Source organism: Gouania willdenowi, chromosome 20 (genome assembly GCF_900634775.1).
Source record: "Gouania willdenowi chromosome 20, fGouWil2.1, whole genome shotgun sequence".
Taxonomy (NCBI): domain Eukaryota; kingdom Metazoa; phylum Chordata; class Actinopteri; order Blenniiformes; family Gobiesocidae; genus Gouania; species Gouania willdenowi.
In genome coordinates, this window is record NC_041063.1 from 25,077,678 (window position 1) to 25,092,381 (window position 14,704).

The window sequence follows — 14,704 nt, forward strand, 5'->3', positions numbered from 1 at the left end:
ACGAAAAGATTAAAAAAATACAAATAATACAAATACAAATAAATATTCATAAAACACACAAAATGACAACAAAGACAACCACATAATAAGGACTTTGACACACACAAAATTACACAAAATGACTCAAAAATACACAGAGAAAGAAAATATATATGCAAAAAACACACATAATGACTTGAAAAACACACAAAAAGACAGCAAAAATTCACCATGTTGATGAGAAAATCTACAAAATGAATTTCAAAACACACAAAATGTCTGTTTTTAAGCTTGTATTAATGCTCAGATTGGTCATTTTTTTAAATGTTGACAGGAATGTTGATAATGTGGCCCTCGGATCAGACAATCACAATTTTGCACGTGCAGAGAAACCATGTAGAGATGACTATTGAGGTTTTTTAATTATTTTCTTTCATATATATACTCACACACCAACCTGTTTCTAAAAACAATACTACATTTCCTTCACTCAATCTGTTGCTTCATCCCAAGAATAAAACTTAACACAAGGGGGAGCCATTGAGCCATTTCTGAACATCAGCTCTATCTTTTTCTTTTACACTGTACTTATTGTTTGGCTGCTACATTTCCCTGTGTCTTTATTTACTCTGGTAATGTCCACTTCTAATGCAGATGCTGATAAATGATTTCACCTTTTTATGTCCTTTCAGTTGGATCATTACCCTGCAGTCAGCTACAAGCTTCCAGATGCTTCAGATACACAGTTCAACCTCGTCAAGTCGCTGTTCCTGGGAAAAGTCTTTGGTGAGTGTGTGTTATCTCTGCATTGGTCACACGCGACCCTCCATCTCATTTTGTTCAGCCCCCAAAGTATATGCACAAAATACATCCAAAAATATACAGAAAATGACAACAAAAATGCACACAATAACTAAAAAAAAAAAGATACAAATGAACATGAAAATACACAAAATGACAATGAAATGATTTCAATAACACACAAAATGGCAACATAAACACAAATATTGACTCCTATATTGCACAAAAGTACAAAAAATACACACAATGTCTCCAATAACACTCAAAACCACAACAAAATTACACAAAATGACTCCAAAAAAAACACAGACAGGAAAAAAATTGACTCCAATAACACACAAACTAAAATTTAAAAAATGCACAAAATTACACCAAAAAAATACCAATAACACACAAAAGAGCAACAAACACACAAATATTGATAACACATGAAACAACAAAGAAATTACACAAAATTACAACAAAAATGCACACAATGACTCCAAAAAAGATACAAATCAACAACAAAATTTCACAAAAATGACAGAACAAAATTTGACTGCAATAACAAAATTAAAATAAAAAATACACAAAATGACAACAAAAATGCCAAAATTGACTGCAATAACACACAAAACTACAAAGAAATACACAAGTTGACTTCAATAACACACAAAATAGAATGAAAGATTCACAAAAGGATGAAAAAAAGCACACAGTAACTAAAAAAAATGACACAAAAAGACTCCAAAAACATTTTTTTTGTTTAATCCAATAACAAACAAAATGGCAACAAAAACAAGCAAATTGACTCCAAAGATACACACAAATAAAATAAAAAATATACGTAATGACAACAAAAAATGCACAAAATTACTCCAGAAACACTTAAAACAATTAAGAAAAAAAATGTTGTACTCAGTGTTAGGTAATCATTATTTAAAAAAAGACATGAGGAGTTGTGAACCGAAAGGAAGGAAATCCAGGAGAAGACAAGCACCTCTCAGCACGTTGAATCACATCTGTTCTCTTTGTGTTTCTGGAGACGGAGCGGCTGTCGGACATCTTAGCTTAGATCATTCTCTGTTTCTGGATGAAAGACGTGTCTGTGTTTGCTGCCAGGCACTGAAACACACTCAGTGATCACAGAGATGTCTCCTCTCTGAGGACAGTGCGTCCCTAGAAAACATCTTAGTCATGAAGAATAGATGAATGAATGTGTAGGCCTATAAAAAATAAGGAATAAACAACTTAAAATACTTCTATATCCAAAAAGTAAGAACAATTAGTTTAAACTAACAAATAATGGGCATGACTAATTGTGAATGGGGTTAAATTGTTAAAAAAAAAAAGCATGAAATGTGGTGAAAAGAGGTTAAAAGTGACAATAATGGGTCAACATATGTGACATTAGGTGGAAAAGTGGTGAAAAGGGTTTATAAGTGCTGAACATGTCTTGAACGTGGAAAAAAGTACAAAAAAGGGGATAAACTTTGATGTAGAAGTGTCAGAAATTGGAGTAATGTAGAAAAATTGCATTATTTATGTTATTTTTGTAGTGATTTTGTGTATTCTTCTGTTATTTTTGTAATGATTTTAGAGTCATTTTGTATATATTTCTGTTGTTTTTGTAATGATTTTGGCTGTTTTTGGGAGTCATTTTTTATTTCTTTATTTTTGACGTAATTTTGTCTAATTTTCTTGTTGTTTTATACCTTTTGCCTTTGTTTTCCTATGTATTTGCGCTGTTTTGTGTAATTTCCTTAATTTGGTGTCTTTTAAATTACTGAGTAACCCTTTTAAGTGAAAATGTGTTCTTGGGTGTGTTTTAAAGTCCAATTGATTTTCTCTCTTCGAGGCTGTCGACGTCAGTCTTTTGTGTTGTGACCTTTGTATTCATCGCTGTCAGACATCTTGTCCCTGATTAGAATGCAGAGGACCCCTAATGTAGAGGAATACTGATAACACATATTTGTTTAGTCTCTTATCTCTCCCAGTATTGTATTCCCGATTCTTTCCAGTGTGATGGTAATTGATTTTTCCGGGTTTGTCCAGTGAAGAATGACATCTTCTTTAGGGCTAGGACTTTAAACTGCGATTTAAATTGCGATTAATGACTCATAGAAAAATAACATACTTAAGAAAAATAACACTGGTAATTGCTTTTTTTTTGCACTGTAAATGGCTATGCCTGCATGTGTTCACATCTGTTAAAAACAATAAATTACTTCATAAAGCCTTTTTGTTATATATCAATCTTTTGATCTGCCACAATAATGTAATTAATTTAAATGAAAATACCTCAAGTTAAGAGCGTTTTTTATGTGAGATTAAAAAAGAGATGAGCCCTCCTATTATCCTCAAATATTATAAATACATTTTATCCTCTGGGTCAATCTAACCCCAGGGATATTTGCCTCCTGAAAATTATTTTCAGAAAATTGTTGACCAAGTTTTTGTGTCAGGCACTCTCATAAACATATTTATTTACTCATTTTTATCTCTTTTTGGAACATATTTGAGGTTATTCACGATAGTTTTTCTCTACGTCACTTTTACTGTGAAAGAGCTGTCCCAAAACCTCGTTGACAGTAAACCTTTTCCTAGAGGACATTTTAGAGAGAGAGAGAGTGAAGGTGCAGATTGTAATACACAGACTAGTTTTACACAGCTGAAACAACTTTGGGTCAAATTGACCCCAGATGAACACCAATGCATGCAATATGTGTGATTAATTTTATGCTTAATCAAATGCACCCATCAAATTAGGAAAATTCATGAAATTTGAAGCAAAAAAAGAGTCAGCTATTATTTTTTTTAATGATAAACATTGAATGTGGTCAAATTGACTCCAAGGATAATAGAAGAGAAATAGAGAATAGATCAATTAGTTACAGATTATTATTATTTCTGCATGAGTTTGACTTAAAGGGGCAATATTATGAAAAATTAACAGTGATATACATCGCTTTAGCCTCTTTCAGACGGCCAAAGTTGAAAAAGTTGTTATTCCACATTTTGTAAAAAGTCAGCTCCAAACGGGCCAGTTGGATTTTTCTCGCACTGACAGCACAACTCCTCCTCCTGACACTCTTGGCTCCTCCTACCCAGTGGGCGTGCACTGTAGCTGTTCCCACTCAATGTTCTTGAAGCCAAAATACAGCGCTTAGGGGCGCTTTTATCTTGCAAATTTGACGTTGTTTGTGCAATAGGGTCCTGTGGGAGAAGCTCTGGTAACACGCCCCGCCTATTTAGCGTACTGCCCTGATAACTTACGCAAGCCCAGTTACGCCAAGAACATAAGTATCTTTCCTGCTGGAAATTCTACCAACGTCTTGTTCAGATCATAGAGGTTAGAACAAAACCACCATATATTTACAATCAAATATCTATTTAAACTGCGTAACGACTTTCCTTCAAGACGTAACTTATTATATTACAGTTAATATCTTTACGTTCCGTATATAGATAATCCATGAAATAGATAAAGTAGCCGTTATATCGTCTTTATGGGATGACCTGACGTGTTTATGACCCAATGCGATGCAGCGGTCAGAAAAAAACAGTGGAATAGCATCTTAAATTGACTATTTCTGTGGTTAGTAGAGGTGAGGAGGAGAAGGTAGACTGTTAATGATTTACTGCTGCTGCTGTTTACGCCCACTCATGCAGATGCATGAAGGCTCAAAAAACAGCCTGTTTTTAGGAGCGCTCTGACAGGCACTTTTCAGAGGCTAAAACTCCAGAAAACAGGCGAGTTTGGAGAAAAAAAACCTCAAATACTATGTTGTTGGGGTTCTTAGAACCATTGGAGATGTGTGAAAAATAACGTAATACTGAACCTTAAAAAACTGCTGACTCCTGATCCACGTCAGTGCTCCTCCAGTGCTCCATGTTTTACCCCAGTGATGTGACGGAGTGAGTGGGGGTGGGAGGGAGGGAGGGACTGCAGCAGTGCAGTGAAACAGAGACAGAGAGGAGGAGGTAGAGGGAGATGGTTAACTGGTGAGAAACTGACACAGGATGAAGGTGAGAATAAAAAAAAAGAGATGAGAGGAAGACGATTTGCTCATTAACCTCACTGCAGTACATGTGAGTATACTTGTGTGTGTGTGTGAGTGTGTGTGTGTGTGTGTGTGTGTGTGTGTGTGTGTGTGTGTGTGTGTGTGTGTGTGTGTGTGTGTGTGTGTGTGTGTGTGTGTGTGTGTGTGTGTGTGTGTGTGTGTGTGTGTGTGTGCGCTAAAATAGGGTTTTATTCAAATAGGTTCAACATTTCTATTTCCACATGCAATTCACCCACTGCTTTAACTGCATTGTTGTATTTTACACTAACCTGTGTAACCTGTGGTAATGTGAGCATCAACTATTTTCTTATATTTTTATACCTTGGTGTTTATATAAGCAGACATCCTGCTTCTTCAGGAAGCTTCAGTTTGGGACGAACACACCCACCTTTGTTGTGTGTGTGTGTGTGTGTGTGTGGGGTGGTGGGGGGACGGGGGATATATGGGTGTGTGTTGCATTCACAGGTGTGTTCCTCTTTGTTTACTGGAGTTTCACCCTCTGTGGTTTTTTGCTGCAGAGTTCTTCTGTTTGCTACTGAGCATGCAAATATTAGTTAAAGGGTGTGTTTGGATTATTATTATTACAATTTATCATCTAAAGCACGGGTGTCAAACTCATTTTAGTTCAGGGGCCAAATATAGAGCAGTTCATCTCAAGTGGGCCACAATTCAAATATAAATATCAAATGTATGTACTTAATATTAAAACAAGGAACCTCAAATAAACCCAACAAAAGGGGCCAATTAAGAGATACAATATGCAAAATTTCCGTTTTGAAAAATGAGGGTTAAAAGTATCGCCACCTACTGTTAGAAGTGTGAACTGTTGTTTGAACTTCATCTTTACCTTGATTTTTTACCTAATAAGTAAAGATTAAATCAAAAACAAGGGAAACAAATAGATTTTTTGTGTCTTTTTAAAGAAAATCCAATGAGAATTATAAAAAAAAAAAAAAACAATAAAATCGGTTCATTAAATAATGAGAGCATGTCATGGCTGGGGAAAAAGCTAATTTCGACATTATTGTACCCTAGTTTGCACTTCCACGTATACGTAACATACTAAATATGTAAGAAACCGACTATATTCAAGCAATAAGTGACAGATATCATTCCAAACAAGGTCTTCACTTTAAATTTCCTAGATTTTGTGACCAATGTATATTTAATTCAGGGAAATACTGTCATAAGTTGAGGAAAATTAAAGGATTTTGTAAGAATTTTGAGTTTTTTTCAACTGATTAACATTAAAAAATGACTGAAATCATGTGGTGTAAGCACAGAAAAAACTGTGAGCACCTGCTAATATTGTTGAATTTCATTTACACAATGATTTACGTTTTCTCTGCCATTTTTACTTTCTCCTGTGAGCCGAATTTGATGCTCTGTAGGGCCACATTTTGCCCCCGGGCCTTGAGTTTGACACATATGATGTAAAGGGACATTGTGTCATCACTGATCTGCCTTTTTCTTCCCTTTCTAGTCTAGCATCCTTAAATCCTCAAAGCAGCTTCCATTTGTCGCCATGGCAACTGCGCTTGATCTCACTCCACCCTCTGTTTGACCATCCCTCTGTTTCTCTCTCTCTCTTCTTTACTCAGACACCTACAGTCACGTCTGGCACTTTTCCTCTCATGGATTCGGCCACACCCGATTTTCCTTTTTGTCTACATTTATATTCTAACATGTGTATGATCACATCTTTATATGATCACCACAGCTTCATAAATTCTATAATGACCATATGAAGTTACTGTATCAGCACATGTTAACATATCACATGTGATGATTTAGATTTTACTGTTTTATTTCAAACAATTTGAAAATGCAATAATACATATATTACTGCATACACATATTTTTTTGTGTTCAAAAAGGGAGTGGGTGGAAGTATAAACGTATTAGTCCCACCCCTTTTTCCTACAATACAGTAAACAAATAATCTAATTTTCAGCATCTTGTTTTCTAACAATTGCTGCTGTTAATAAATAAATTGTGTCTCATCTTTATATGATTACATTGTAATACACACACAAAAATACATATTATACACTTTCAAAATTGTCATGCAACATAAATACCTTTTCTTTTTTATTTGCCTTTCTTTTGATTTTTTTTTATTTAAAAAAAATTGTTATTGCAAGACAAACAATATCAGTAGAAACACAAAATTATTTAAAAAAAAAAAGTACAGGACAGAAACAGATTAGTTATACAGTATATACGTATGAAACAAAAGGAGGATGGCGTGCATATGTTCATATTTTTCTTTAAATTGCTTGATATTTGCACAATCTTTTCCTCATTGTCCGCACACTCACAGACCTAAAATTAATTGAACTTCTCAGTTTGTATTAGCCCCTTCCTTCTCAATAAACAGCTTTTGAATGTTATATGGTAATCATTTATTCTTGGCCTTAAATTCAACTTGAATTTGTTTGAAAAATGACTAAATCTGCAAATTTAATTAACTTTTATCCATCCAGTCCATTGTTCTCCCAGTGTGTGAAAAAAACACTGATGGTTTATTGATTAGTTTGCCCCAACAGACCAATATAGGAAACAATATATTACCCATTTTACCAGTTTGTTATGAATAATTAACCCTCATTTTATCCTCAAATATTACCATAACACATTTTATATTTGGGGTCAATCTGTTTTTATAGATCCTAAATTAAAAGCCATGACATGCTCTCTTGTTATACTAATGAACAGATTTGGATTGTTTTTTTTTTTTTTTTTAAAAAGACACTAAAATCTCTTTGACTCCCTTGTTTTTGATCTAATCTGTATTTATAAGGTTTTAAAAAATGGTAAAGATAAAGTTCATATATCAATTCATATTTCTAACAGTAGGTGGCGATACTTTTTCACAGATTTTTTTTTTTTTCCAAACACAAGTTTAGCATCTTTATTTTCTTAAATTGCACCTTTTGTTGGATTTATTTAGTTTTTTCCATTTTAATAATAATGCACTGTTGTTAAAATGTAATCCTAATCTTTGTTGTAGTGTTTGTGTTATTCCTTGAATATTTCTTTTTTTGTTTTTTTATTTATTTTTTTGTGAGCACTCATAATCACAGTCGTCGTGTATGTGACATGCGCTCTGTGCAAAACGTGTGGCTTTTGTATGCAAAGCAGCTCCTGCTCCTGCAGACAGAGCTGATCAGTATTCACACGCTACTCATGTTCACGCACAGAAAGAGAGGAACTGTGTTCATCCTCTGCATCCATGACACATACTGTCTACTGTGTGTAATGTAATGACATCAGTTTTTATTAGTATTATGTCTATGTTGTCACCTCTATGCTAATAAACCCACAGTTTCATCACGTCAACGTCTCATCAACGTGTAAAAGGACAAAAAACCCGAATGTGTTATTCTGCTTTCCTATAGAGTCCATCCATTGTCACTTATTTTAATAATAATGTATTATTATAAACTGACTGATAAAGGAGCTTAAATTACTGCAGAATCATCATCATGTCTGTAGGAGGGCTACTGAGATAACAGACAGAGAGACTATGTTTCAGGTCTTACAATCAATCACACACACACACACACACACACACACACACAATCTATAAAAACACATGCACACACACACACACACACACACACACACACACACACATATCCCATCTTAATGAAATAAAGACAGAGAATTGCATTACAAGCTGATCCAGAAACTCAGACATTTCCCATCCAACAGGACACACACACACACACACACACACACACACACTCACACACACACACTAAAGCAGTCCAGGCCTTAGGCTGTATTGTAAACCTCATGCTAATCTACTACTCATACTAAGTCTGACGTCTAAATGAGTATGGAATGCGTTTACATTAGATAGTATGAAAAGATTGAGTATGCAAGAAATACCAGGATGTATACTATATGAGGACATTTTTTAATTATGCACAATGTGCACACTAGTCATACTCAACTGTCCCATGATGCATTGCGAGCAGAATGTAAAATTTGTTGTATTTGTATTTGTTTTGTTTTTTTAGGATTGTGCACTGAGCCGTTTCTTGCTTTGTGGGCATAGTTACATGCAGGAATTCTTAATCTTACATTTATTTTTAAACTTAATAGGGGTAAATTATGGATGAATCTCATTTGCCTCAGATGAGGTAGAGGACTTGGCTTTGGGGGCCCCTCGTCACTGGCTGATGGGACCCTATACAATATCATATTTACCTATTGCCAGTAGCAAATAGTGTTGTGTTTGTATTTGTGCTTTTGGATGTGGCCCAGTTGTTAATGAGTTTATATGGTCTCTGTATTACACATAAAAGCAACTCAATTACAATAACGTGAATACTTGTAATCTATTACTTTTACTTCAGCTTAACATTTTTATTTGTGTCCCTCCACAGAAACTGGCCACGTTGACCCTCTCCTTATTGAAAGCTACAACACGCCAGGGTTCATCGGGTGTCTCTCACGGGTGGAGTTTAATGGGATCGCGCCCCTAAAGACGGCCCTGAGAGCAAAAAGCTCGGCAGCTACAGACGCTAACACAGACAAACAGACGGACTCTTCGTCGCCCGCGGCTCACCTAGGAAAACTGGTGGAGTCCAACTGTGGGGCGTCACCACTCACCATCCCACCCATGTCTGCTGCAACGGACCCCTGGCATCTGGACAACACAGGTGGGTCAGAACTATAGGGCTGTAGTCAACCAAGGAAATGATTGGTCGACAAAGACTATGGCACACGTTTAGTCGACCAAAAAATAAGAAAAAATTAAAACAGAGAATGATCAGGTGCAGAGGAGGACGAGGAGGAAGAAAAAGAGAGACAAATATTTAGTTTTGGGCTTTTTGTGGAGCAGATTTGCCTTTAAACACAGACCATTTCTGATATGAACCTCATTCAAGCTTTGACCAGAACCCAACAAAGCAAAAGTGAAACCTACAGGTCATTAGGTGTTTATATCAGAGCCCAACTCTGAACCGACAATTAAAACCCATTGTCATTTGTTTGACAGAAAACGTCATACAAATGACATATTTACATTAGTTTTAGTGGTAAGCCTGCTTTTATTAATAAACAATGTCAACATCAGATGAGCGCACGGGTACAAACACAGGTGTGCAGTGGAACACAGAGACAGCAGTGAATCTATTCACATGATCCATGAATCAAATATCAGGATAATCCATGTTCTCGTGCAGAAAAAGCATCGATTCATTAGTGGATGCTTGTGCTTCAAGCCTGTCTTAATTTGTTCCCTCTCAGCACACTGCGCTGACAGCTGATGTCACACTCATACAGAGCTGTAGCTGAACATGTTTAGGCATTAAATACATTATATTGATATTTAATCTTTATCACCATTTTTTTTAACGGTATTGAAATTGATATCATTGCTGGTCGACCAATGAAAATCTTGGTCGAAACTTGAGTCACCTTTACATAAATATACTGGTATTCTCATTAGTGGTTTCCGACCTTTTCCTTTACCTTTTCACATATACAGTAGTTCATGTTTGTTTTTGACAACATGAACCAGCTCAGATATTTTTTATTTGAACTAGATTTATATTTGAGAAAGTGAAAGTTTAGCATACAGCTATTAGAGAACGTATGTTGTGTTCTAATTTGAAAAATAATACTAATTATTTAAGCTGTCTTTGAGCTTTCTGCCCCTTCACACACTCTACATCTGTTTCTATGATTTTATTGTCACTAGTGGTTTGTAAATCATTGTATATTTGTATTATTTTTTACATAAATTCTATTTATATTACTGGTGTTTTTCAATTTGTATTTTTTTATACTATTTTTATTTTACTATTTTACTATTTATTCTTTAAGGCAGTGTTTTTCAACTTTGGGGTCGTGACCCCATGTGGGGTCGCCCGGAATTCAAATTGGGTCACCTGAAATGTCTTGTAACTGGTTTTTATTTTTTCTTAAATACTGATTAAAATCATTTTTTTGTATTTTTTTTTAGATAATTAATTTTTTTCCAAAAAAAATGCTAAACACAATCTTAAACAACTGTATTTTATAGTTTCACTTCCTCTAATATAAATCTGCTTAAGAAAACGAAAAATATAAAAAATTTAATAAACAGTTAATTAAAAATAATGAAAATAAAAATAATGCTTTTGTATTTTTTTTTAATTATTGTTCTTTTTCAAATTAAAACAATTTTTTAAATTTTTTAAATCTAGTTTAAAAATGTGAACATGATCAAAAAGTAATTTAAAAATAAAAATTAAAAAAAACTCTCTGGGGTCGCCAGAAATGTGATTTTTTTTATTTATTATTTTTGGTTACGGCCCAAAAAAGGTTGGGAACCACTACTTTAAGGGCTTGAGGGGCAACTTGGGAGCGTTATTTCATATTATGTACATGTTCATGCACATGATGACAAATAAAAATCCCGAATTCTTGAATTATGTGTTGTTTTTGAACTGTTTTTAATTTTAATCAGTATTTTTTTATATATATTTTATTATTACTAGACTACTCCAGGTTGAAAAAACCCTGCACTAGTGTCTATTGTTACACTGTGTGTCTGTGTTTAATATGGTTGTATCATTGTTCCGGAGACGTGTACCATGTCGCGATATCTGTAGAAGATCTGATCTCTCCATTGATCCGATCCATCGATCTCGTCTCCAGGTTCAACCACACAGTCATTTGTCCACTTTAAGGGTTTTATTTATGGTTTTTATTCTTATGTTTCCCATAAATAAAACATGTCCCTATACTTCCTTTCCCCATTATTTGCTTTTATTGATTGCAGTTGTCTGGCTTTACATTGATTATTTTCCTTTTTTTTTTTATTGCATTTTTTTTCCCTTTATCATTGAGTCGACCTTGTCTCTGGTGAATGTTGAGCTGTTTCTATTCTTACACACACTCCTGAGCACACAGGGGAATTATGGGTACTTCAGCATCTCTGCCTCATCTCAGATTCTCACATATTTTACCAACAGTTCTCGTGAAATCATCCCTTTTTAATTCATCCTGTTGATTTTTTCTCCTGTTTATAGATGCAGAGTTTCCCTTTAATGAGGAAAGAGTTATTCCTGATGGAGTCAACAGGGACTCAGCCATCATTGGAGGTACAGATGTTTTTACAGGCTTCTTCTTCTTTTAAACTATTTATGATGTTAAATGACATTTAAATGGTCCTTGGTTTTGATATGGTGCTAAATAATACAAAGTGTTTGTGACCATCCTTCCCTCATTAATAAATAACAAACAGCAACACAAATATTCAGCGTAACACATTGGAATATGAAAAATGCCATTCAATGAATATTTTTTCTTTTCAAGAAACTCCAAATAAATTAGTTAAAAAGTGCAGAGGGATTTTGTTTGAAAATAAAAATAACGTAAAATGAAATGTATGTAACTATTCTAAATACATGTGTATTTCTCTTCTGTTGGACACTTGAAATTGTTTATTATAAATCTTTGTGTTTTGTCTTGTGGAAGTTTGTAAACAGGGTTCGACATAATAAGTATTAACTTCATGCTGTGCACAAAATTATGGAAAGTTTTGTTTAATGTTTAATGGAATGAAATGACCTAATAAAAACTACTACTACTTAAATACATTTTAAAAGAAGCAAAGTAATTTATTACATTTCTGCACCCAAACCGTTACTGAGCAAATAATATATTTTTTGTTTGTGAAACTAGAAAAGATTATCTGATTATTGGAGTTTTCAATACTTATTCTGTGATGCTATTGCATCACATATAACAGACGTGGGCAATTGGCGACGCACAAAATGACGCAAAAAACAAATGAAAAATAAAATGACCAAAGAAAAAAAAACATTAGATAGTTGACACTTCATTGTAAAGCGTCTTTGAGTACCCAGAAAAGCGCTATATAAAATTGATATATAATAATGATAATGATAATAATAATAATAATTTCTGTATGTGTGTGCGTACGTGTGTGTGTGCTGCAGGTATCATCGCCGTGGTGATCTTCACCATCCTCTGCACGCTGCTGTTCCTGATTCGCTACATGTTCCGCCACAAAGGCACGTACCACACCAACGAGGCCAAAAGTGGGGGGGGTGAGTCGGCCGGGGAGTCGGCGGACACGGCCATCATGGGCACCGACAACCCCGAGACCATCGACGAATCAAAGAAGGAGTGGTTCATCTAACGGCCAATCAGACCAAGCTATTTGTCTAACCACAGAGACAAATTCGGGAGGGGGAGGGGCCTTGCATTATTCAGCAACTATTGTTGGCCAATTATTAATAGGACAATAATCTCCCAGAGAAGCTTGGGACGAGGAAGACGTGTACAAAGATGGTTTTTGTTTTTTTTTTTATATATATGCAGATTATTAGAGAGAATCCTGCTCATGCAGCAGCTTAAAGAGACAGTGTACATACTAACCGGCTTGTCCTTCTTTGTATCGTGCTTGGGAGTTTTCAGGATTGTTCTTTGAATACTGTATATGATAAATGAGTATAACTATCGGGTCATGTGATAGCAAAAGATTTATTGCCAGTTCCCTGTTGCGTTTTAGTTTTATATTCTAACGACAAAAGTCTTCTATCAAAAAGGATCAAATCAAAACGCCAAATCATTTTATTTTTATGGGTTTTTTTCCCGAGCTGTCCGTCAGACGGGGTTTCTCTCACGCTGCTGTGACCAAAATTCATTTTGTAAATACAAGAGTTTGTGTTAATTTAACTTTTTTTTGTTTTTTTTTCTCCTTAAAATAAATATTCAGATTCCAATTAATTAAAAAAAAAAAAAAAGTGATACATTTCATGTCTACATGACATAAGCGTGGAACCGAGAGTGTTGTGTTGAAATTCAATGACGTCGATTTTGTGGGACTTTCCTTTCTGTGGAAGGGCAGCGAGAGAGATGTGATGACGTCACTCCCCACTGCAGCTTCTTTGATTTCAGAAAGTGAGTGAAACCGTGAGCCTTTATTACTCGTTCACACTTTTTTTCTCTTTTGCCAAACATGTCTTTATTCTTGCCTAATTTATTAACATTTACGTTCAAGCTTTTTGTTCATCGTTACGTCTTTGTGGTAGGGTGCAAGACTGTTCAATACGTTGTGGCTGAAGCAGCTTGAAACCAACAAATTGTTCAAATTTCACAACAATAGAGATCATGAAAGTGACATAATTGGCTTTTTTTAACCCATTGTGCCTTTTTTTAAGGTGTTGAACCATTTCACCAAAGCTTAATTTACAGCAACACTGGACTACTGCTCACATAAAGGCGTCTGTACTACGACGCTGGATTTCCTCTTACCACGCTAACTTAAGGGATTTATTCAGTGTGTACTACGAAGCTGGCTAACTTCGCACAGGGCTAAATCAACTCAAATGAAGCAATTCGGAATGTGATCCTGATGTGAGCCGCATGGGCAGAAAAGGTCCTGAGGTGACCCATGACCCCACATTCACATACTGTTTACGTCCAGTGTAGGACCATGTGTTGCACTGAGAACGTTTTTTTCCAACAGAAGTCACCACTTTATAGCTTTAAAGCTGATATCTGGAGTTTCTGAGAAATCTATGTTTATGTATGATTCTTTTGAAATGTGAAAAAACACCTAACTCGTCCTCTACTATGGTCTACTGCTGGTGGTCATTCATATCTATTAATGTATAGAAGTCCCGCCTTTGTCCTAAAGACCCCTATACAAATGGAAACTATTGCAGACTTCCTGTTTTGAGACTGTCAATCAAAGTGAACGTGGAACTGTGCACGGAAACAAGGCCGCGCATCACAACAGCATACAGGTAAATATGTTTTTGACCCATAGACCTATATCAATGCGACCTTGTTATGTTCCGTGATGCAAGTAGAGGTGTGGCTTCTGGTAGATTGGCAGAAGCAGTGGG

General features: G+C 35.2%; 1 protein-coding gene across 1 annotated transcript in view; it reads left to right on the top strand.

The window, feature by feature from the left end:
* The window catches only part of LOC114454080 (contactin-associated protein-like 2), a 180,942-nt gene extending 166,328 nt beyond the window's left edge, over window positions 1-14,614 (top strand). Inside the window, exons 14-17 of the mRNA XM_028434222.1 lie at window positions 672-765; window positions 9,221-9,496; window positions 11,855-11,926; window positions 12,788-14,614. Coding sequence (XP_028290023.1) covers window positions 672-765; window positions 9,221-9,496; window positions 11,855-11,926; window positions 12,788-12,990 — 645 coding nt within the window. The 3' untranslated portion in view covers window positions 12,991-14,614. The remainder of the gene's footprint in view (window positions 1-671; window positions 766-9,220; window positions 9,497-11,854; window positions 11,927-12,787) is intronic.
* Window positions 14,615-14,704: the final 90 nt, after the last annotated feature.